This window comes from Mesoplodon densirostris, chromosome 19 (assembly GCF_025265405.1).
Source record: "Mesoplodon densirostris isolate mMesDen1 chromosome 19, mMesDen1 primary haplotype, whole genome shotgun sequence".
NCBI classification, from domain to species: Eukaryota; Metazoa; Chordata; class Mammalia; order Artiodactyla; family Ziphiidae; genus Mesoplodon; species Mesoplodon densirostris.
Genome location: NC_082679.1, coordinates 12,949,802 through 12,975,289, shown reverse-complemented (window position 1 = coordinate 12,975,289; position 25,488 = coordinate 12,949,802). Strand labels below are relative to the sequence as shown.

The 25,488-nt window shown below is 52.2% G+C and overlaps 1 protein-coding gene across 1 annotated transcript in view; it reads right to left on the bottom strand.

Annotated features, from left to right (window-relative positions):
• AKT2 (AKT serine/threonine kinase 2) overlaps positions 1-18,776 on the bottom strand; it is a 29,582-nt gene extending 10,806 nt beyond the window's left edge. Inside the window, exons 1-3 of the mRNA XM_060083280.1 lie at positions 18,650-18,776; positions 9,776-9,904; positions 8,180-8,295 (exon numbers count right to left, since the gene is read on the bottom strand). Coding sequence (XP_059939263.1) covers positions 8,180-8,295; positions 9,776-9,904; positions 18,650-18,695 — 291 coding nt within the window. The 5' untranslated portion in view covers positions 18,696-18,776. The remainder of the gene's footprint in view (positions 1-8,179; positions 8,296-9,775; positions 9,905-18,649) is intronic.
• Positions 18,777-25,488: the final 6,712 nt, after the last annotated feature.

The following is a 25,488-nucleotide window of genomic DNA, read 5'->3' as shown; positions in this document are numbered from 1 at the left end:
AGCCACGTGAACAGTTCTGGCTGAGCTCCGTGCCTCGCTGAGCAAAGCAGCAACCAAGCCAATGGGTCCCAGTTCTCACCTAGAAGCTCTGCCTGTCCAAGTGGCCTCACTCACATGAGATCACGCTTCCTAAGACAGATGCATGTGTACCATGAGCACAAATATCAGGTGCTGGCACACCAGCCCTCCCCAAGCCTGAGCAGAGCCTGAGGGCCCCTTAAGCCACATATGTCCACGTCCCCGCACGAGGCCAGGGATTTGGTCTGTTCATACATGGTGTGACCAGCACCCCGGCGGGTACTCGGTAAGTATCTGGGGAATGACTGGCAACCCAAACCCCGAGTGGCCCCAAGCCCAGCGCACACCCAGGCAGAGCAGCACGAGCCTCTTCCCTCCTTGACCCACTGCCTCAGGTTGGCATTTCTCAACGCGTTTTACCCATGCCCTCTTTGGAACAAATAACAGTACAAATCCCTATCCCTACATTAATATTCCTGTTTTTCATAAAAATAGGGGTGGGGGAGCGTATCTCGTGATGGGCTTTATCCAATCATAACTGTCCTCTTAGAAATTTTAAAATGTTGACTTTGGGTATATGACCGTGGACTGAAAAAAAAAAATCACCAATCTCCTAAGAAGTGCAGAATATACTAAAAAGAAAAAAATACGTATATACCTCACATATACAGACCTCAAGGGACTGTCACATAAAAAAAGCAACTTGCAGGGCTTCCCTGGTGGCGCAGTGCTTGAGTGTCCGCCTGCCGATGCAGGGGACACAGGTTCGTGCCCCTGTCCGGGAAGATCCCACATGCCGCGGAGCGGCTGGGCCCGGGAGCCATGGCCGCTGAGCCTGCGCGTCCGGAGCCTGTGCTCCGCAATGGGAGAGGCCGCAACAGTGAGAGGCCCGCGTACCGCAAAAAAAAAAAAAAAAAAAAAAAAGCAACTTGCAGACCAAGATACGTAGTGTGCTATCATCTTTGTTTGTAAGGGAGAACGCAGTCCATCAACAGCAGCCTGAATGAACGAGAGACTGGAGCTTCCACACCACAGAGGGAGCACCAGAAGCAGCTCTGTGGGGCCTCTCTGGGCAGCAGAGCTGGGGCTCAAACAGCAACTCTGCCACCTGGGCAAGCCCAGGCCTCCCAGCTCGCCCCCTCCTTGGTACCTGGGGGCACTGAGACGCTAGTGAGCTGCTGTGTGCAAAGCCCGCACCCAGAGAAAGTGCTTGACTCAAGGACGGGGCTAAAGACACTGGTGAGACCTGGACTCATCCCATCTGGAGCCAGAACCCACGGAGATGCAGGAGGCTGGTCGGGGGTAACTCTCCCGCTGCCCGACAAGCCCCCGATCCTGTTCCAACTGGACCGAGGTGGCAAGGTTGCAGCACTCAGAATTGCAGAGAAAAAGCAAGGGCCTCCGTCCAGGATACTCCCCAAGGGTTTGCAACATGGTGTCTGGGGCAGAGGGGAGCTCCTACCCAGGGCCGGGGCTGACGTGCCTTCCACCCCTCAAAGGAGAGCCCCCAGGGGAAAGAGCCTCCTGCCCCGAGGGACACGCAGAGAAAAATAACGCACACCACCGCATTCCATGCTCCTCAAGAGGGCTGGAGGGGGAGGGGCGGTGCTTCTGATGAGGAAACTGAGGCACATGGAGGGGGGGTCACCTGCGGAGGTCACGAGGCTAGGAGGCAGCGGAGTTGAGCCCCGTGCCTGGGCTCCCCACCGGCCCCGGCACCACACTGCCCGCCCTGATGAGCTGCAGCTTCCTCCCAGACCAGGCCCACCAGGCCTCGGAGGATCAAGCAGGGCAAGTTCGCGGGAAGGCTCAGGGAATAAGGGCCACCATGCCCAGGAGCCCAGAAGCGGGCGAAGGAAAGCCGCCTGTCGGGAGTCCTGCCCCTTCCCAGAGGCAACACCGGGCAGGCCACTTGACCTTCCGGTGCCTCAGTGGGCTGACACGTGGAGCGGGGACCAGAGGGTCGCGTGAGGGAGCACACGATACAAAGCGCTCAGGACAGTGCCAGGCACAGAGTAAACACCTCAAAGGGTTATGAGAATTCACCCAGCCAGGCTGCAAATCCCTCCCGAGTGTCTTCTATGTGCCAGGCCTTATTCTGGGTGCTGAGGGTGCAGCAGGGAACAAGCCCCATTGGAGCTCCAGGCCTAAGGGAGAAGACAAGTATGTCAAGGCTCCAAGGCAGGGGCTGGAGAGGAAGCCCCTTCTCAGAGGGTGGTCAGGGAAGGCCGCTCTGAGGAGGTGGCATGTAAGCCGGGATCTGGAAGACACCCCTGGAACGTGGCACATCCCCAGTGCCAAGAACAGGGACTTAGCTGTGAAATAAATGAAATGGAGGGAAGGAGGTAGGCCTGCGAAGTGCCAAGAGGGAAAAGAATACAGGCAGAGTGACCAGCATGGCCAAGGGCCCGAGGAGGGAGCCTGGGGTGTCTGTGGAAGGCACAGCAGGTGCCAGCATGTCTGGGGCCAACAGAGAGAGAGGAATGGAAGGGATGAGGGTAGGAGGGAGGACAGGCCACACCCGGCTCCACGAGCCACTGTGCGAGGGACTTATGTCTTGATCCTTAACATCACAGGAAGCCCTGGAAGGGTTTATCAGGGGGGATGACAGGATCTGATTTCGGCTTTAAGTAGGCAGCTGCTGTGTGGGGTACGGACTGGGAGTCGAGACAGGAAGCAAGAGGGGGCTATGGCAGTACCAGGGCAAAAGGAGCCGGTGGCACAGGAGACGGAGGAGGAAAAAGGCACCAACAAGTGCGATTCCATGGGGCGCCCAGGCCAGGCGCATCCACACCCATGTCCTCTCCGTTCCTCACGACAGCCAGGGAACTGAGCTCCACTGCAGAAGTGGCACAGTGGCTGGTCTGACTCCAGACCCTGGGCCCCAGCCCTGGGCTACCCTGCTGAGCAGAACGAACTGCACCCTGGAGGGAAGCTCGGTGCACTGGAGGCGGCCGAGCTGCCCTTAGTGCACAGGCCTGTCCTCGTCACGGCCTCAGAAGTAACAGCTGACTGCTGGTCTGATGGCAGGTGGGAACCTCTCTCCCTAACAAGGGCCCTCCTCTGAACCAGAGGGGTGTTCACAGCTGGAGGGCATCTGGGGTCGCCCTCTGTTCAGACACTCTCAGACGGGCTGACTTGGCTGACCCAGGTCCAGCCCTGCCTGGTAGGGAAAACCCAGGCCCTTCAGATCTTCTTCTTTCTTTTATTCTGTGACACTCTGTGCCTCAGCCTCACCATCATTATGCCTCTTTAGCAGGTGAGGAACTCCCTCCTGGAAACGTTGTGAGGATCAATGAGTTAATATATGTAAAGACCTTAGAGTAAGGTCTGGCTCAACAGAGCATTCGTTCTAATTATTCTTTTATTCATTCAACAAACACTTACTGAACACCTAGTTATATTCCCGGCACAAATAAATAAATAAATAGGAAATGTCAGGTATTCCCTGGTGGTCCAGTGGTTAGGACTCCACGCTTCAACTGCAGGCCCCTGCAGGGCACGGGCTCGATCCCTGGTTGGGGAACTAGGATCCTGCAAGCTGTACTGCATGGCCGAAAAAAAAAAGAAGAAAAAAAGAAAATGTCACACCAGGTAGGGTAGGTGCTATGAAGAAAAGTAAAGCAGAGTAAGGTAACAGTCATGGAAGGCAGAGCAGGACACTCTGAGAAGGTGGCATTTGAGCAGAGACCTCACAAAGTTAGAAAGAGAACTGTAATGGTATGTGGGGGAAGAGGATTCTAAACAAAGGAAACAGCAAGTGCAAAGGTCCTGAGGTAGGAAGTGTGCTTGGCATGTTTAAGGAACACCATGGAGACCAGGGTGGCTGAAGTTGAGGGAATTGGTGGTAGGAAATGATTCTGGAGAGGAGGTCAGATCACGTAGGACTTTGTAGAGCATCGACTTTGGAGTTTACTCCAAGTGGAACTAAAAGCCACCAAGAGTCCTAAACAGAGAAATTACAAGACAAGATTTACATTAAAAAGATCACACTAATGTGATGCACTATTAAGTATACCTGCCAAGACCAAGGGTCTGCAAACTTCTCCTGGAAAGGGTCAAATAATAAATATTTTAGGGCTTGCAGATCACACAGTCCCTGTCACAGCTTGGTCACTACTTAATTCTGCCACAGGACAGCAAAAGCAGTCATAGATAATTGGTAAATAAACGGGTGTGGTATGTTCCAATAAAACTTTATTTATAAAAATAGGAGGCCAGGGGGCTTCCCTGGTGGCGCAGTGGTTGAGAGTCCACCTGCCAATGCAGGGGACACAGGTTCGTGCCCCGGTCCGGGGGGATCCCACGTGCCGCGGAGCGGCAGGGCCCGTGAGCCATGACCACTAGGCCTGTGCATCCGGAGCCTGTGCTCCGCAGTGGGAGAGGCCACAGCGGTGAGAGGCCCACGTACCGCAGAAAAAAAAAAAAAAAAAAAAAAAGGAGGCCAGGGACTTCCCTGGTGGCACAGTGGTTAAGAATCTGCCGGCCAATGCCGGGGACACGGGTTCGAGCCCTGGTCCGGGAAGATCCCACATGCCGTGGAGCAACTAAGCCCATGTGCCACAACTACTGAGCCTGCACTCTAAAGCCTGCGAGCCACAACTCCTGAGCCCATGTGCCACAACTACTGAAGCCCGTGCGCCTAGAGCCCATGCTCCACAACAAGAGAAGCCACCGCAATGAGAAGCCCGCACACCGCAATGAAGAGTAGCCGCCGCTCGCCACAACTAGAGAAAGCCCGCGTGCAGCAACAAAGACCCAATGCAGCCAAAAATTAATTAATTAATTTAAAAAAAAAAAGAGGAGGCCAGGCAATAGTTTGCCAACTGTGCTTCAGACCTTATTTCTGTTTTACAGGAAATACAGGCACGGAGGAACAAAGAAAACAGTGCCAAAAAGCAAAAATAAGACACATCCAGAGTATGGGACAACCTACAAGACAACTAGTCTGGCTTGTCAAAAAAAAAAAATTAATGTCATGGTCGGGGAAGAAAGACAAAGGCTGAACTAGATTAAAATAGGCCAGAGACAACATGTACCTTGGTTTTTCAAATCCTGGTCTGAAAAACAACATTTTGAGGACAACTGGGGAAATTCAACTACGGCACAGATCTAGAGAGGATGTTAGTAAATACATATTATCAATGATCATCTCAGGCATGATAAGGGCACCAGGATTCTGTAGAAGAAAGTCCTTATTCTTAGGACATGCCTGCTGATGTATTAAGGAGAAACGTGTCACAAAGTACGAACAGAAGTTCAAGATGCAGCATAAAACACAGCCACGGGGGCTTCCCAGGTGGCGCAGTGGTTGAGAGTCCACCTGCCGATGCAGGGGACATGGGTTCGTGCCCCGGTCCGGGAGGATCCCACATGCTGCAGAGTGGCTGGGCCCGTGAGCCATGGCCGCTGAGCCTGCGTGTCCGGAGCCTGTGCTCCGCAACAGGAGAGGCCACAACAGTGAGAGGCCCGCGTACCGCAAAAACAAAACAACAACAACAAAAAAACACAGCCAGATGAGGTAAACATGGCAGATGTTGAATTGCTGAACCTAGGTGCAGGGTATCTAGCTGCTCAGTTACGATACTGTTCTTTTAACTGTTCTGTCCACCTGAAACAACAAGTTGGGGCAGGGAGTAGGGGAATCGCTCGAGTTGCCCTGGGGAGAGCCGACTGGGGGAGGAAGTGAGCAGGCCGCTGCAGCATCCAGGCAACCACCAGTCACCAGCGTGGCCCCTGTCGGTCCTCACCCCGCCCCCCACCCCTCCCCAGGCTCAGGCCTGGGCAGGGCAGTGAGGACAGCCATGAGCAGAGCAGCCCCTCTCTTCTGGGTTTCTGGCTCACACCTTCCCTGGGGTTAAGGTCAGCAACCTGGGGTTTGGTCTCAGAGCAATCCTATCAGATTTCTTTCCAGTGGCAGGGGCAGGTACGAAGAGGAGGAGGAAGCTGGGGGCTCTCTAGCCCGCACAGCCTTAGTAAAGGGATTCTTCCCCACGCCAAAGAGCATGGTATCTTCCTATAATGGAAACTACAGCAGGTCTCTTGCCTACTAAAACGTTTTGCCAGCTCCCCACTGCTCCTTCTCCAGGCTTGCGAAGTGTGTGCCAGGTACTGCTGAGTCAAGGGCTTCCTGTTTATCATCCCCCTGAATCTTTTAGCAACCCTGTGACAAACCCCAATTGATTCACTGCTTGCCAAGCCCTGTGGGGACCTCCATCTGGAGTCCAGGCGCCAGCTGAGCTTGCCAGCTTCAAGGCCTCCACTTCCCCTCTTCCAAGACCCCTGGCCCTTGATTCTTTAGTGATGCTTAACCCTCTTGTCCCTGGAATGACAAGCTGCCTCGCCTCCAGGCCTTTTCACATGCTGGTCCCTTTTCCTGAAGCCACCTTCTTCTTCCTATCTCCATGGCCAACTCCTACCCATTCCTCAAAACTCAACCCAACACCTAGACCCTATGCACCTACTGGTCTCAATTTGCTTCTACTGGCAGTCCATGTTTCTGTGCCCAGTTTTCATCTGAGTAACACCTCAGCTGGCCTGAGATGGTCATCCTGTTCCCCATGGTGGGGCGATATAGCTTTAATCTTGGGAAGCTTTGCAATGACAATTACAGTATAGATTACAGTAATATATCTTATGATACCGTTTTGTGTATGCTCTAGAAATGCACTGTCCATAAAGGTAGCCACTAGCCATATGGGGCTATTTAAAATTTAAAGATAATTAAATAAAATACAAAATTCCATTTTCAGTCTCATTAGCCACATTTCACATTTCAAATGCTCAACAGGCACATGTGAGTAGTGGCTACCCTCTTGGACACCACAGCTGTTAAACATTTCTATCATGGCAGAAACTTCTCTTGGATGGCACTGTTTCAGGTTTCTCCAGAGGATCAGCTGAATCCTCACCCCACAGACAAGCTAAAGGAATATTTCTCAAAGTGAAGGCCAAAGGGACAAAGTGAGGGAAAAATATTTGCTACTCATTACAAAGATCTAAGCTCTCTTATAAAGAGCTTTCAGGAATGAATATGATATGAAGTGGATATGAATATGATATGATACAAAGGATATGAACAGACAGTTCAGAAAGGGAAACTCACATGGCCCCTGAACACATGAAAGGACGCTCAAACTCACCAAACGTTTGGTAAAAATCCAAGCGTTTGAAAACACAAGGCTGTGAGGACACTCTTAGACATGGCCTAAAAGAAGCATTTTTCAAAATTACAAATGAATATTCCCCTGTGACCCAGCAATCCTACATCTAAGAATTCATCTTACAGATTTAACTACAAGTATGTCGAACAAGATAAGCACAAGGTACTGCTTATCTAATTATTGCTTATCTAATTACAATTATCTCATTATTCTAATGAGCCCAAAAGGCTGAAACAACCCCAGCCACCATGAATAAAGAACTGCTAAACAAACTTGGGGACACAGACGTGCAGCTGTTAAAAAAAAAATGCAGCAGCAGCAACTCTATATATACTGAAGTTGAGAGAGTCCCCAACACACATTAAATAAAAAGCAAGTTCACAACAGTTTGGGTACAATGCCACCTTTTGTGTAAAAAGAAAAAACAAGGGGAGCAGGGCACCGAAGTCCTATCTGAGTGAGCTTGTCCGCGTTCACGGTGAGGGAGCGCTTGCAGGATACAGAAGAACAGCAGTTAACTTGCGGGTCGGGGATGGGGGCGTATTACGGGGCTCCAGTGAGAGTGAAGCTTTCACTAGACACCTCCTTCTGCTGTTTGATTTCTCAACTAGGTGAATCTGTATGTCTTCTGATTATTAAACTGATCCTTTAAAAAACGGAGTCTCTAGACCACCTGCCTCAAAATCAACGGAGATGCTCATTAAAAATGCAGCTCCCTGGCCCTCTGCAGATCTCCAGACAATCAGAGGCCCCGACGTGGCCCAGAGCGCCTCACTGTTAACAAGCCCCGCCGCGATGCCAATGCAGCCCCCAGTCTGAGGACACGGGGCGGTGTGGGCGGGAGTCTGTGGGCTGAGAAGCCCTGCACGTCCTAGCTGGCAAAAGGGCTGAGATGGGAAACTCCCAAGGAGGGGCTCAGGGCAATCTGTCCATCTGCGCCCCTTCTCCTCACACAGAGCCTGGCCCCTCTCAAAGGGCCGCCACACAGAGGTCCAGACTTGCCTCTCATCCGGAGAGTCTACATGGAAGGTCCTCTCGATGACTGTGGTCCACTGCAGGCAGCGTATGACGAACGTGTTGGGCCGCGGTCTCTCGGTCTTCATCAGCTGGCATTCTGCAGACGAGGGACGTGAGCAGGGAGGGTAAAGGGACAGCCCTGCCAGTCTGCACCCCACATTCCCCAAGCCACCTCCTGTGTGCCAAGCCCCATGACACTTTAGTGACCGAGACAGCCCTGGCCTTGACCCGCAGGGCTCCAGGTCCAGTGTGCATACGTGGAGGGGAGACAGCCCTTCCAGTGACGGCTCAGTGGTCAGGGCTGTGACCGGGGTGGGGAGCCCAAGAGGCAGCCAACCCAGTCCAGGGGCTCAGGACGCTTTCCCTGAGGAAGGGGCATCTCTGCATTGAGCTCTGAAGGCAGAAGGGTGCGTCGTATACAGAAGCCTAGAGGTGAGAAAGGGCCCAGCTTACTTAGGGAAGAGCAAATTCCGTGTGAGGCGGGGAGAAGTGAGAGGCTGGAGAGGTGAGCAGAGGCCAGCCTGCGGGGCTCAGGGGGCATGGCGAGGAATCTGGACTTTGTCTTGAGGGCAGCAGGCAGCCATGGAAGGCTTTAAATAGGGAAGGGACGTGAACAGATTTAGACAGATCCCTCTGGCTGCCGTGTAGAGGGTGAGAGAGAATGGAGGCCGGGAGCCCAGGAGGCTGGGGCTACACCAGAGTGGGGCAGGGGAGGGGAGGGAAAGGCAGGTAGATGGGCCACAGAGGAGGTACAGAGAGGCTCCTGGGACGACGCCCTGGCCTCTGGCCTGAGGATGAGGGGGCAACAGGGCCCTCCCAGAGAAGGAGATGGGGAGTAGGAGAAGGTTGGGGAGGGAGAGGAGGCTCAAAGGCCAGTTTGGGACACGCTGGGCATCCCACGGTGGGCATCCCAGGGAGAAACATGCAGGAAGCTCCTTGGCACAGGTGGGGAGAGTTCAGGAGGGAAGCCAGGGCTGGGAACAGCCACGTGGGGGTCACCAACACACAGGAAAGCCACCAGGACAAGGCTTTAAGCAGGACAGGGAGGGGCGTGGGGCTGGACTGCAGAGCAAGCAGGTGGGGTGGCCTCGAGAGGTGAGGCTGGGGAAGAGGCTAGAGCAGGGAGCTAGCGGGGAGGGGACAGTGGTCTGGGCTATGAGGTGGCGGTGGAGGTGAGTGTCTTTGAAATGTTCTAAGGAGGTGGGACAAGGATGTGGTGACCAATCAGGTCAGTGGGGAAGGAAGGTGGTGGCAGTGGGCTGAGGGCAGGTTCTGTGAGGCCCAGGCAAGGGCTTTGCACCGGCCAAGCTTTCACTGGTCAGGGTCTGGCAAGAAGGCACCACTTCGGGTAGCACAGAGGGGACAGAGGCCAGAAAGTGCCCCAACTTCTCTCTTCTTCCCGCTCTCCACTGCTGACCGGTACACCCCCCAGGCCCAGTAACACAGAGGTGGAGCAGGGAAAGGGTGGGAAACAGATCTGAGGGCAAACAGGCTCCAGACAGGCCCACAGCCCAAGAATGATCAAGCCCACGTGTCCCCAATACCTGCCAGCCGTTCTCTGAGCCCCTGAGACGCACCTGCGACAGAGAAGTTGTTTAAGGGGGGCAGGGTCTGGTCAGGGGCCTCGGGCCGCTCCTTATATCCAATGAAGGAGCCGTCGCTCTTCAGCAGGAAGTACCGGGGCCGCCAGGTCTTGATGTATTCACCTGTACGAAGGCAGGGTGGGAGGGACAGCGGTCAGGGCAGCCAGCCCAGTGTGGCAGCGCCTCACAAGGGGCACCACATTGGGAGAAGGATGGACAAGAGGGTGGGCAGGAGGGTGCTTCTCATGGAGAAACCCTCGAGATGGCCCCTGCTAATGCAGGCTGGGCACTGGGCTGGGCCCAGTGATCCAGAGGTCATGCCTGGCAGGAAGGGGCCTGCCGCAGTGCCTCAGGGCACCAGCTGCCTCAGCGTGTGTCCAGCAGCGAGCCATCCTTGCCAGCGCGTGGCCCAGTCCCAGGGGAGGCCCAGGCTTCCAAACACACATGCCCTGTGGCCCTGTAAGGCCAAATCCCATGGGCGGGTATTCACCAGTACAGCTGTGCAGGCGGATCAAATGTCAAAACACTGTGCCAGGCGGGGTATAACTGTTGCTGTGCCCTCCAAATGCTCCTTGACCCCTTCCATTTTTTCTAACCGTGAATATCCAGGCACCCTGTACACACATACACACAGGTGCACACTATAAGGACCCACTCCTCGGAGGGCTGCTAAGGACTAAAATAAGATGGTGCAACATATATCCACACAAAAAACATAAATGTCCACAGCAACATTATTCATGATAGTAAAGGGTGGAGGGACTTCCCTGGTGGTCCAGTGGTAAAGAATCCACCTTATAATGCAGGGGACGCGGGTTTGATCCCTGGTTGGGGAACTAAGATCCCACATGCCGCGGGGCAACTAAGCCCACGTGCCACAACTACTGAGCTCGAGCGTCTCAACTAGAGAGGCTGCGTGTCGCAAACTACAGAGCCCACGCGCCCGGGAGCCCGTGCACCACAACTAGAGAAGAGAAAACCCGCACGCCACAACTAGAGAGAAGCCCAGCACCGCATCGCAAGAGCCCGTGTGCTGCAACAAAAGATCCCACACGCCTCAACGAAGATCCGGTGTGCTGCAGTTGCAGCTAAGACCCGACACAGCCAAAAAAAATAAATTAAATAAATAAATAATAAATCTTAAAACAAAGAGTGGAAACGCTAAAAGTTCATCAACTAATGAATGGATAAACAAAACATGACATATCCGTATGATGGAATATTAAAATTAGTCATAAAAAGAAATGAAATATTGGGAATTCCCTGGTGGTTCAGTGGTTAGGACTCCACACTTCCAGTGCAGGGAGCACGGGTTCAATCCCTGATTGGGGAACTAAGATCCCTCATGTCGTGCAATGAGGCCAAAAGAAAAAAAAAAGGAAATGAAGTATTAATACATGCTACAAGGTTGATGAATCATACCTTATGCTAAGTGAAAGAAGCCTGTCACGAAGGATCACAAATTATATGATTTCATTTACATAAAATGTCCAGAATAGGGAAACTTAGAGATGAAAAGTTGATTAGTGGTTGCCTATGGCTGAGGAGGGGGCGAGTCTGGGGGGAGACTGTAGGGTGATGGCCAAGGGGGAGTCCTTTTTAGGGTAGTGAGAATGTTCTGAAATCGATTGTGGTGATGGATGCACAACTCTAAATACCCTAAAAGCCACTGAACTGTACACTTTAAATGGCTGAATTGTATGGTATGTGAATTATATCTCAAGTTGCTAAAAAAAAAAATGAGATTTCAAATATAAAGCAAACATAAAGCACCCAGCCTAGCTAGGGCCCAGCACACCAATAAATCAATAAATACTCTTTATCATCAGTCCACTGGGCAAGCAAAGAGTGTGCCAGGCCCTTCACTCACGTAGCACATGGAGAGGCAGGATGGCAGGGTGGGCTCCAATAAGTCACCTCACTTCTCTATGTCTTTGTTTCCTCTTATGAGGATATCCATTAATCAATGATGATGATCAGATAGTACTATACAGTGGTACTGTGTGCCTGCCAAGCACTGTCCTAAGTATCTTACAGGTTTTAACTTGTTAAATTCTTTCAAATGCAGATACTGAATGATTCCATGTATGTAAAGTTCAGAAACTAGCAAAACCCCAAATTCAACAGCACAATAAAAGGACTATATACCATGACCAAGTGGGTTTTATCCCAGGACTGCCAGGGTGGTTCAAATACATGAAAATCAATCAATGCAGTACATATCATGAAGGGTAAGAAACACAAGGTCATCCAGATTGACACAGAAAAGGCACTGGACAAAATCCAACACTCTTTCAAATAAAAGTAAGCTAGGAAGAGAAGGGAGTTTCTTCCACAGGACAAAGGACATCTATGAAAAACCCACAAGTTAACAACATACTCAATGATGAAAGGATGAAAACTTTCCCCTAAGATCAGGAACAAGACAAAGATGTCCACCTTCACCACTGCTATGAAACACTGTAATGGAAGTGCTAACCAGAGAAAAAGAAAAAGATAAAAAGTATCCAACTTGAAAAGGAATAAGTAAAAGTATCTCATTTGCAGATAACATGATCTTATATACAGAAAACCACAAATAATCCACAAAACAATTACTAGAGCTAACAAATTCAGCAAGAGCAACACACAAAAACAAACAGTTTCTATACACCAGCAACGAATAATCCAAAAAGGAAATTAAGAAAACAATTCCATTTACAACAGCACGAGGAGGCCAAGATTTATACACTAAAAACTACAAACACTGCTGAAAGAAATTAAAGACCTAAATAAATTCAAAGATCCTGTGTTCATGGATTGGAAGACCTGATAGTAAGATTACAATACAATCCAAAGCCATCTACAGATTCAACACATTCCCTGTCAAAATTCCAATAGCCTTTTTTGCTGTTGAGGAAGAGTCAACCCTCAAATTTACATGGAATTCAAATTCACGTGGCAAGGGGTTCCAAACAGCCAAAGCAATGTTGAAAAAGAAGAACAAAGTAAAAGGACTCGTACTTCCTGATTTCAAAAATTACTACAAAGCTATAATAATCAAATCATTGTGGTATAAAGATAAACATATAGACCAATGGAGTAGAACTGAGAGTCAAAAAATAAACCTACTTACTTATGGGCAACTGACTTTCAACAACAATACCAAGACCATTCCAGGGGGGAAGACCAGTCTCTTCAACAAATGATGCTGGGACAACTGGATACCCACATGCAAAAGAACAGAGTTGGAACCCTATACCATATACCATATAAAAAAATTAACTCAAAGTGGATCTATCTAAATATAAGAGCTAAAACTATAAAACTCTTAGAAAAATACACTGGGGTAAATCTTTGTGACACTGGACTTGGCAACAGATTCTTAGATATGACAACAAAGGAAAAAAATAGATCAAGTGGACTCATTGAAATAAAAAACTTTTGTGCAAAGGATGTTATCAAGAAAATAAAAAGACAACCAAACAGAATGGGTGGAAATATTTGCAAATCATATACCTGATAAGAGTCTAGTATCCAGAATATATAAAGAACTCTTACAACTAAGCAACAAAAACACAGTCTGATTAAAAAATGGGTGAAGGCGGGGGAAGGGTAAGCTGGGATGAAGTGAGAGAGCAGCATTGACATATATACACCACGAAATGTAAAACAGACAGCTAGTGGGAAGCAGCCGCATAGCACAGGGAGATCAGCTCAGTGCTTTGTGTCCACCTAGAGGGGTGGGAGGGAGGCGCAAGAGGGAGGAGATACGGGGATATACGTATATGTATAGCTGATTCACTTTGTTATACAGCAGAAACTGACACAACATTGTAAAATGGTTATACTCCAATAAAGATGTAAAAAAAAAAAAATTAAAGAGCAAAAAAACTTGATAGACTTGATTGTATAAACTATGAACTATATGCCAAAAATCAGTATTGACACTTTTGAAGAGTTAAAATCTTAAAATACATATATAACATAATCAATACAACAAGATATGAATAGGCATAAAAATAAAAATAATTTACCCAAATCTTAAAAGAGAAAAAAGGGTGAAGGACTTAGACATCTCACCAAAGATATACAAATGGCCAACAAGCATATAAAAAGATGCTCAACATCATCAGTCATTAGGGAAATGCAAATCAAAACGAGATACCACTTAATACCCACCAGGATGGCTTTTATTAAAAAAAACAAAAACAAAAACACAAAACGAAAAAGAACAGGTGTGGGTGAGGATGTGGAGAAATGGAAACCCAGTGCACTGCTGGTGGGAATGCAAAATGGTGCAACCCTGTGGAAGCTTGGTGCTTCCTCAAAGAGTTAAATACAGAATACATTGTAGATTACACATACAGAATGTATGACCCAAATTTTATACATTTCTTACCTACATTATCTAACTATATATAATAGATTACAAATAATATAATCTAATAGATATATACGTCCCAGCAATTCCACTCCTAGGTGTATACCCCCCCCAAAATTGAAAACAAGTACTCAAATCCTTGTATACAAATGTTCATAGCAGCACTATTCACAATAGCCAAAAGGCAGAAATACCTCAGATGTCCATCAACAGACATACGGATAAACAAAATGTGGTATATTCATACAACGGAATATTGTTTGGCTATAAAAAGGAAGGAAGGGGCTTCCCTGGTGGCGCAGTGGTTAAGAATCTGCCTGCCAATGCAGGGGACACGGGTTCGAGCTCTGGTCCGGGAAGATGCCACATGCCATGGAACAACTAAGCCCATGTGCTACGACTACTGAGCCTGCGCGCCACAACTACTGAGCCTGCGTGCCACACTACTGAAGCCCGCACACCTAGAGCCCGTGCTCCACAACAAGAGAAGCCACCGCAACGAGAAGCCCACGCACTGCAACGAACAGTAGCCCCTGCTCGCCGCAACTAGAGAAAGCCTGCGCGCAGCAACAAAGACCCAATGCAGCCAAAAATAAATAAATAAATTTAAAAAGAAAAAAAAAGGAATGAAGTACTGATACGTGCTACAGCATGGATGAACCTCAAAAACATTATGCTGGGGGCTTCCCTGGGGGCGGAGTAGTTGAGAATCTGCCTGCCAATGCAGGGGACACGGGTTCGAGCCCTGGTCTGGGAAGATCTCACATGCGCGGAGCAACTAAGCCCGTGCGCCACAATCACTGAGCCTGTGCTCTAGAGCCCGTGAGCCACAACACAACTACTGAGCTCGCGTGCCGCAACTACTGAAGCCCACGCGCCTAGAGCCCGTGCTCCACAACAAGAGAAGCCACCGCAATGAGAAGACCGCGCACCACAATGAAGAGTAGCCCCCGCTCGCCACAAATCGAGAAAGCCCATGCGCAGCAGCGAAGACCCAATACGGCCAAAAATAAAAAAATAAATAAATTTATTTTTTTTAAAAAAAGTTATGCTAAGTGAAAGAAACCAGACTTTTGTGGCCACATATTGTATGATTCATTTATATGAAATGTCCAAAATAAGTAAATCCATAAAAATGGAAAACAAATTGGTGGCTGCCAGGGGCTGGGAGGAGGGGGAATGAGAACTGACTACTTAACAAGTACAGGGCCTTCTTTCAGGCAGATGAAAATGTTTGGGAACTAGACACAGGTAGTGGTTACACAACACTGTGAATGTACTAAAGGCCACTGAATTGTGCACTTTAAAACAGTTAATTCAGTGTTATGTAAATTTTACCTCAATTTTAGAAAGAAAAACAAAACTAGAAAAATTCATCTACTCTACTGGAGGTTGGGAGAGTGATTACTGCTTGGGAGAGGCACAGGGGCTTCGGGGGACTGACTGACACTATTTCTTGACCTGGACACAGGTTTGGGGGTAAGCTTATAATACAGGCACTTACCTGTGGTGCTTTATATATCGATAACAAGCTAAGAAAAAAAAAGAAACCTAGAAGGAAAAATATCCTCACAACAATCCCATTTTACAAATGAGGAAACTGAGGCACAAAGAGGTTTCATTACTTGCCTGAGGCTCACAGTTGTTGGCTGGGAGAGCTGGGATTGAAACCCAGGTTTGCTCTGTCCAGAGTCCATGTTCTTGACCACTATGCTGTCTGCCTCTAAACTGGCAGACGGGGCCTGGCCTGGTGGGGCCTGGCAGAGAGTATGCTGAGGCTGTGTCAGAAAGGACACCCGCACATGGCATAAGGGACCCATTCCTTGAGTGGACCTTGCTGAGCAAGAGGCGGCATGTGAGCCAGGAGCTGTCTCAGGAGTTGGAGCCTGAACCTCAGCACCACCACCTCCTTGCTGAGACCTCAGGCAAGTCAGTCTTCCTGCCAAGCTTCAGCTTCCTAGTCTGCGAGACGGTGCGCACCTGACGGGGCAGTAATGGAAATGCAACAAAACTGGGTCTGCCTAGAGCAGAGCCCCAGGCCCGGCAGAGTGGGCACACAGTAAGCCGGAGCTGCTGTTATTTCAACCACCAGGGGTGGGGTGGGGTGGGGTGGGGTGGGGTAGCGGGGGTGTCCAAACAGCTGCAGGGCCCACTTCGCCTTACCCACCTCTACCAGTTGCTGCTCAGAATGACAGGCACTGGAGAGACCCAGGAGTGACACGCACTCATGTGTGTAGCTATGGTACAAACCCAAGGCAGGTGGTCATCTCAGCAGCTTGTCTGGGTCCATGCAGGTAAGTGGAGACACTGAAGGTCTAGGAGGGGCTGAGATCCACTTAATGCCATCAGCATTAATGCCAGAGACAAAGCCCTGCCCCGGCCACAGTTCTCGGGCCACCATCAGGGCTCCGCCAACCCAGCCTAGCGAGCCACGGGCCACGGAAACTGAGGAGCCTGAGACCCTGGCACACCCTAACACGCTCGCACTATCCACACACACAATCCCAAACGTTCATTCAACAGTTACCGAGTGCCTACTGCATGCCAAGCACTTTTCTAGGGCACTGGGTACATCTCAGTGAACAAGCCAGATAAAATCCCTGCCCTCATGAAGCTGACAATCTCAGAGGCCTGGGTTGTTGACCCATTTTACAGATGTGAAACCAAGGCTCAGAGAGATGACATAGCTTACCCAGTCACACTGAGAGGAAGTGGCAGAGCCAGGGTTGACACCTGCCAAGGTTCAGAAAGCTCCATCAACAGCCCCAAACCCAGGGCCCAATCTGGGCGGGTAGGCCAAGGTGTCTTCAGTACCACCCTGCCTGGAAAGGGCAGCAGGAAAGGATTCTCCCCTGCTCAGTGTGATGGGGGAGGCCTGGCCTGGGGAGCCACCTCCGTCCCTCATCACTGCTCCACGTCTGCGGGCTGGGACAGGGCAGGATGGGCGGGCACCTCTCGCAGTTTCTGCAGGGCCAGCCCCACCAGCCTCCTCGCCCCCTTTAAACATGCCTGGCCTACTCCCCTCTGTAGACTCATGGGCTGTCCCCTTCGCCCTTGCCCCAGTTAACTGTGGGGCTCACTCCCTCGCGTCCCTTCAGATCTTTATTCAACCCCCCCCCTTCTCAGTGAGGCCCTTGCTGACCACCCCGTTTGGGACAGCTCCCCCTCACACCCCTCCTCCTCCTCACATTGCTTGGCTTTCCTCCGAGGCACTCACCACCCACTGCACACACCTGTCTACTCAGGTGCCATGGGCTCTCCCCGCCAATGTAAGACATCAACAAAAGGATGGGGATTTCTGGCTCATCTGGTTTACTGCTGTGTCTCCAGCGCCTAGAACAGTGCCTGGAACACGGGAGCTGCTCAACACACGTCTGCTGAGTGAACGAAAGCGCACAGAGTGGCTACCCCCAGGCCTGGCGTCCCCCTCCGCAGGGGAAGGTCCGCGGAAGCCAGGACAGTCTGCCTCCTTTGCTCCTGGGTGCCTGGACAAGCTGACTCTCAGCACGTGCCTCTTCCTAGCTGCCCCTGCACACGGCAGCGCGGGCGTTAAGTGCGCTGGTTCTGGGGCAGGGGCTGCATTTCTCAGCTGCCCACAGCACAAGCAGACCGGGTCACGTGCCGGCTCACCACATCCTGGGCTTCTGAACGCCTGGAGAGTTAAAGCCCTTCCATGGAGTCTGATGCTGCGTCGCCGCTCTGCCCACCTCCTCCGGCTCGCCCTCGCTCGCTCTCCGCCAGCCACACCGGTCAACTCTCCGGTCCAGGCACAGTCCCACCTTTGTCCGTGCTGTCTCGTTCCCTGCAACACCCCTGCCTGTCTATCCGTGTGGCTCGCTCCCTCACCTCCTCCAGGCCTCTGTTCACTGTCCCCTCCTCAGAGCCGCTTCCACTGAACCCCATCTTTCTCCAGCCCGTTCCCCCTCACAGCTCCTATTTTTCACAACAGCACTTACCACCACCTGACATCATGTCTGTTTATTGTTTGTCCCCATCCCCGAGTGCAATGGATCACAAACTCCATGAGGGCACCACAGTGTCCCCAGAGCCTGGGGTGGCCAGCCCGGCATACCACACACTCCGTGAGTATTTGCTGAATGAATAAATGCTGAATATCACCTCACTGTGTTACTTCCGTTAAGTGACTGACCCTCTCTGAGCCTCAGTTTCTTCATCTATAAAATGGGGCTACAAACAGGATCAACTAATGCAGAGGCAGAACGTGAGGCCTGGCCTGGAGGCTCATGCAGGAGGTCCAGCTAGGCCTGGAGGCTCAGGCCCAGGCACAGCCACAGTCCCTCTGTCCAGACTACTTTCAAAGATCCCATGAAATGGGCTGGTAAGGAGCTACTGGCCAGGGGCAGGGAGGGAGGCAGACAGGGCTTGGAATGCTGGCTCCTCAGGTGGTAAAGACCCTGTACCTCTGCCTCTCAGGGCACAGCTGCCAGGAGAGCCAGGGCGGAAAGGGGAGACACGCAATCCCGTGGGCAAAAGCAGCCCCTTACCGCGCTTGTGGAGCCAGCCTTCTTTGATGACAGACACCTCGTTCATGGCGGCAGCGTGACAGGCTGTCACCTAGCTCGGGACAGCTCAGGGCAGCAGGACATGCAGGAGGTGCGGTGGACAGAGCACAGCCTGCAAGACAAGAGAGGAGCCTGTCAGAGTGGGAGGGGGATTGGGCCTCAGCGCCTTCCCTCGGGACAGCCCGCCTCTGAGGCCCCTCGGGCTGCTCTGACAGGGTGGAGCCAGGGCGGGTGGGGCGAGACCTGCCCTGGGGCCCAGGCTGAGGGGGAAGAGGTGGCCATGTCCCCAGGGAGCCCAGTCTTTGGGGGAAAGGACACGAGCTTGCCCTCAGAGCCCACTCTGGAAGGAGCACAGCTCCCTGGCCTGTGCCCGGACACTCAGGACACCCGTGCTGAGCAGAGGCAGCCCCTCCACCCACCGTCACTCCTGGCGGGGCGGGGCGGGGCAGGAGGCAGGCGAGGAGCTGAGGCTCCGCCCCCTGCGTCACTCCCATGCCCCAGCGCTGAGGTCACCTGGGCTGAATCAGACAGCCCTGGGCACCTGAGGGAGTGCTCAAAGCCACCAGTATCTGCCTGCCAGCCCCAAACACACACACACACACACACTCCCTCTCTCTCACTCACTCACTCTCTCCTTTCCAAACCAAGGAGCCACCAACCTGCCACCTTTAGCAAACCGAGTACCCCCCCAACCCCAGCACCAGGCCACCTCATATCACTCCCTCAGCCTCAGTTCCCTCCTTGTCCCCACCAGATGACAGAGGAAAGAAAGGCCTCAGTGCTCCGGATCTTCAACAAGAAAGGAACCTACTGCGTGTACACTTATCTGGGGCCCAGGAGCCAGTCCTGGGGGCTTGACCGAGGCCCTGGTCCCCTCCCAGAGACCTCTGCTTCCGTCCTCAGGGACCAGCAGCCAACAGACTGACAGACGCCGAGGCCGCTGCTTCGTCTCAGGTTCCCAGGGCAGAGGGGAGAAAGGGGGGAAGGCAGCCACCAGCTGGGCCCCTACCTGGAGCCACAGGCCTGGACAGGGGCCATGGAGCTCAAGGCGCCTTTCGCCTTTCCTGGCCTGGGGTTATTTGCGGACAGCAGGTCAGGAGCTACGGTGGCCCCCAGAGAAGTGGCAGCTGGCTCTGGGGACACCGTGGGCATCAGCTTTCTCTCGTGCCCCAGGGGAGCTGGTGGGTTGGACACATTACTGCCTGGCATGTGATGGTGGCAGGCTGCCCGGGCCCCAGGCAGAGGGAAGGGAGGTAAGTGGGAGGAAGCCAGAGGAAGACAAGATGGACAGTGACAGGGAAGTAAACAGCGGGGGAGAAATCACGTTCTGGACTCTGAGCTGCAAAGACAGGGTCCAGCAGGGGCTCCATCCCCCAGCAGGTACGGCTGGCGCCTCTGGGGCTCACACCCACAGACTGAACACACCCAGGACCGCCAGATCTTCGCTCCCAAACATCCACCAATCTGTGCTTCAGTCTTAATGGGACCAGGGTTTCCACCCCAGCCTCCCTACAACGCGGCTCAGGTCCAGTGCTGTCCTCTCCCACGAGGACGCACCCCACCTGTTACCCGGCCTCCCATCTTCCCATCTGTCTCCCTCAGCACCTAGAGGGACCCTCAAATCTGACCCGTGGCTTCCCCCGGGCCTCAGGAAAGAGCCAGGCTCCTTAGCTTGGGATTCCAGGCCCCTCAGGCCCTGGCCTCTGCTGCTCCCCACCCCTGCTCCACCGGCAGTCCTCTCTGCCCATCCACGGGCTTCCTGATCCTCTCCCGCCCCGCCTCCCCTCCCCACCTCCCCTCCCACCCTGGCTTTCTCCCTGGTTTCCCAGCCTGTGCTCTCAACCCCTGTACTCCATCCTAAATCTGACCCTGTCCCTCTCTGTTCAAAACCCTTCCATGGCTCCCCAGTGTGCTCAGAACACAGAACAAGGTCCTTTCCACCAAAAGAAGGCCCGGCATAAGCAGAAAGGCACCTAGAAAGCCCTCAAGAAAGGCTAATGACCGTGACAATTATTACCACATGAGCCACTATCCACCTCCCCAGCCCCTCCTCCCCGACCCTCACTCTCTGCCAGGCTTCTGGCACTCAGGCCCTTCCCTCTGGCCTCCATCCCCAACACCTTCTGTGAGTTCCCCCTCTTCCTTAAGGTCTCAGCTGAACCAATGCCTCCTCCAGGAAGCCTTCCTGACCTCAGAGGCTGGATTGGGTCCTCTCCATGCACCTCCTGGTCAACTCTCCCCACACCTCTAAACACTAATTCAGTGCACCAGCCGGGTGTCTGGCTCTCTGTTGAATGCACAATGAACGAACCCAAGTCTCCCCAAAAGATTCCCAGCCCAGGACCAGACACAGCCTCAGAAACAATTCCAGAATCTATTCACGCCACCAATCTTTTTCTGAGCATGTCCTAAGCTCCAGACTCTGTCCTGGGTTCCAGAGACAGAGAGTCACTAAGACACAGCCCTGCCTTCAGGAAGCTCACATTCCAGTGGGGGAGGCAGACAGTACACAGGTCACAACGTCAGGTGGCAGCAAAGAAAAATGAACAGGGGAAAGGAGGGCAGGGAATGGGTGCTGTGTTAGCCACGCTGTATGAGGGACAGGTGAGCCAACGTGGAGGGAGCAAATTTCAGGCAGGGGAAGAGCAAGTGCAAAGCCCCTGAGGAAGCTTGGGAAGGAGCTTGGGGACTGTGGCTGGCACAGGGCAAGGAGCCGGGGCAGGGAGCACACTTGGGGCCTGGAGGCAGGCGTGGTGGGGAGTTAGGGAATTAGGGAATTCCTCTCCAACACGCGGGCCAACACTACACCTTCCCCTGGTACGAGCTCAGTTCAGAATAGGGCTGGGTTCCCAAATTGGGCTGGGATGGAGAACCCAGAGTCCAAAGGAAGGGTGGATGTGGAAGTAAAGGACAGGGGTCTCGTGTCCAATCTCAGCTCTCCCCCCCCCTCCCCAGCCCAGCAACTTCACCTCTCAGAGCCTCTGTGATTCAGCAGCACCAGGGCTGTCAGCAGCATGAAAGCACCCACTGTGTGCAGAGGTTCGGCCCACTGCCTGGCCCCCAGTGAACACCCAAACACATGGCTGCCAAGATCAGAGAGAGGTGAAGGCAGCTGGGTGTGGCCGCGAGTGGTCAGGGTTGCAGAGTCCAGGAGCCAATGCCAGCTGGGTGGCCTTGAGCGTGAGGGCGCTCCTCCAGAACCTCTCCTGATCACTCCCAACCACCCCACCAGAGGGCCATGACCATGCCCAGGGCAGGGCAGAGGCCGAGAGAGGGAATTGTTTACCTTGGGTCTCCCAGCTGAGGAGTGGTGGAGGCCCTGGCTGCTGCTCGGCACACCAGAGCCACTTTTTACATTCTCACTTCAGGGACTAAAAAGCCAGCAAGCAGCAGCTCGGGCGAGGACGGGGGAGGAACTGAAAGATCCCCTGCATCCTGCCTGGATCCTGCCCATCCTCCCACTGAGGGTGGCACCTCTGCTGAGGTATCTGTGACGCAGTCCTGCAGTGACGAAACACCATCACCGCAGCCAAGAAGATGGCCTGCTCCCTGGGGAGCTCCCGATGGAGGACACCCAGACCTGCCTCTGGAAGCCAGGCATCAGCAGAGCAGGGGAGTGTCTGCATGGCCCCACCCCACCCACTGCTCCGTAGGGTGTCTGGGCTTCAATCGCTGAGGGTCTGGGCAGGAGCTGCAGCTGTCAGTTAGAGGTGAGCCACCTGGGAGGCAAGGTGAAAAGAGCAAGGGCACCTCAAAGGAGAGGACACTCACACAATGAAGGAACGCACACAGTTTCATTAGTTATGGGGAAATGAAGATTGAAACCACCCACCAGGATGGCTAAAATTTTAAAAACTGACAACTCCAAGCGTTGTCAAAAATGTAAAGGAATCGGTACTGCTGGGAGTATAAAATGGTTCAACCACTATGGAAAATTGTTTGGCAATAACAATTAAAACTCGATTAAAAAATACCCCATGACCCAGCAATTCCACAGCCCTCTAACAGAAATGAGTGCCTTTGTTTACCAAATGACATGTACTAGAATGTTCACAGCAGCAACATTCACAGTAACCTCAAAACTAGAAACAGACCAGGTATCCACCCACAGGAGAATGGATAAACAAACTAAGATAAATTCATAGAGCACACCACCACACAGGGACCGAACTACTGATACCTACAACAGGGATGAAGCGGAACAACTTTACACGGAGTGAAAGAAGCCAGACGCCAAATGACACATCAAGTATGAGTCCATGGACAGCAAGTTCAGAACAGGCAACATGACACCATTTGTTTCTCACTTGTAAAACTGTGCAGAAGATCAAGGAAGCAAATATCCAAAAGTCAGGAGAGTTGTTACATTTGGGAGTAACAGAGGAGGGAGGTTTCTGGGAGCTGACAATGTTCTACTGTGATTACAGAGAATCACAGCTTTACAGTTATTTGTTATACTGTACTGTATAAAATACGTTGAACATATTTTTCTTTATTTTATGATGAAGTCACAATAAAAAAGAACCTGGGTTTGGGAGCCCAGAACATATAGGGGAGCTAAAATCGGGCCTCCTGGCTTCTGGGGCTCCCCCCAACCCCAAGGCTGGCTTGCCTGGATTTTCACCTCAAGGTCAGTCACCAATGAATAAGGAAGAGGAATCTGGGGTCCGCAGGCTCTGGATTTCAGCCCCAGGCTTTGCTGCTTCTTGGCTGTGCGGCTGCAAGCGACACCCTCATTGGCCTTAGTGCTCCCATCTGTACAATGATCCGGCCGGAGGAGGGACGTGCACCCCGGAGGGGCAGGGCTGGAGGGTTGGTGAGTATGTTTAACACAGAAGAAAGCTGAAAGGGAATGAAAATCACCATCCACAGTGGTCAGCTCTGAGCAGGGAAAGGAGAGGTAACTGGAGACGGGTCCCTAGGGGCAAGGGCACAGTTTGATGTTTTAAATATCTGCTAAGTACATGGATATCACTGACTCATTCTAGTGTATGTCTTAAACACTCTAGTAAATTTTTTTTTTTAATTTTAAGACTTTTATTTTGGCCGTGCCGCGCAGCATGCGGGATCTTAGTTCCCCAACCATGGATCGAACCTGTCCCCCCTGCATCGGAAGCACAGAGTCTTCACCACTAGACCGACAGGGAAGTCCCTAATTTTAGGACTTTTTATTTCTGTCTGCCTCGGAAGTCTTATTTCTCAATGGTTTCCAAACTGTAGCTCCCTCAGAAGCTTCATCTCACCTTGCTGGATCACGTCCATTAGAGGTGATTTACAGGATGACACAGGGCCACGGGGAGACAGGCCCTCAGGTGACTGCCTCGTCCTAGCTGGCAGCCTTGGGAAGGGACTGGGTCCTGGAAAGGGTCCTTCCAAACCTCTTTTCTCATCTGTAAAATTAAGGTCACTGTGGTTCCTGCCACTAGAGGGACTGTGTGGCCTAGATGAGCGAGCTCTAGTGCTCCTGTCCTCGCCCCTTCTACAATCTGGGACCCTGTGACCACCTGAGTCAGAGGAAACCCCCTCCTCTGCTCAAACCCTCCCAAGTCCCCATCTCACCCAGAGTAAAAGAAGCCAAAGTCCTTTCAGGAGCCCAGGACCCTATTCTGCAACATCCCCCGCTTCACCTCTCCGAACCCTCCATGGCACCGGTGCCTCCAACACACCTGGACCCCCCTACCTTGGGGCCCTTGCACATGCTGCCCCCTCAGTCAGAAGTGTCTTCTCCAAGTATCCGTGGGGCCCCGCCCCACTTTCTTCAGCCTCAGCTCACATGTCTCTTTCTTCGCGAAGCCTCCATACCCTCCGTGGTCAAGAGGACCTCCCGTTATCCTTTATGAAAGTAAAGTGCTCATCATCACCAGTGCGACTGTGCATATTTACTTGTTTACAAGCTGACTGTCGACCTCTCTGCACTGTGATGCCAGCAAGGTAAGGGCAGGGGCTCTGGCCTGCTCGGCACTGCAGAACCCGATCCTCACGTTCAGGTCCTCAGAACCTTGCGCGGTGCTAGGTCCACAGCGGGCACTTAATAACTATCTGTGGAATGAACGTGGGTAAGAGTGAAGCTCTGTGCCCAGAACACCTTCAAAGTAAGTTAAATTCCTTTCCTTGCCCCTTGTCAGGTCCTTTTTCACTCGCCCCCTCTCCCTGACCTGCTTTCCATGCCAGACAGCACAGATGGGATAAGGAGGCAGGAGGGGGAGACAGAGGCTCTGCATCTCCTGGGGCTGCAGACAATGGGGTGGGGCTCCGTCCTGACCCCTGACCCCCCAGGAGCCTCTGTCACCTGCTCTGTAATCTGCACAGCTTCTACAAGTCCCAGGAGGACTTGCTCAGGAGAGAAATTCAAAGACAATAGGAACCTGTGGTTCGACAGGCAGCATCTGCCCGTGGGAATGTGGGAGGAAAGGCGCACAGGGCAAGCGAAATGACTCCCTCATTCACCACCTGCAGCTCTGTGAACTGGACCCGCGTTTTGTGCGGGCACTTTAGCAAAACTGATAACATGGAAAACGCACATGTCCTTGGAGCAATTTCCCTTGCAGAAAACGCTTATGCAGGTGCACACAGGTTCTCGGGCAGGGTTGCTCAACCTCGGTACTAGTGACATTTAGATAATTCTGGTCATGGGGCTGTTCTGCCAACTGTAAAAGGTTTTAGCAGCATTCCTGGTCTCTACTTGCTAAAACCAACAGCTCAACCTCCCTCGGAGTTCTGACCATCAAAAATGTCTTCCGCCATGACCAAATGTCCCTTGGGGGCAAAGCCATTCCCCTTGGTGAGAACCACTGTTCTGAGAATACTGTTGCTGGAATAGT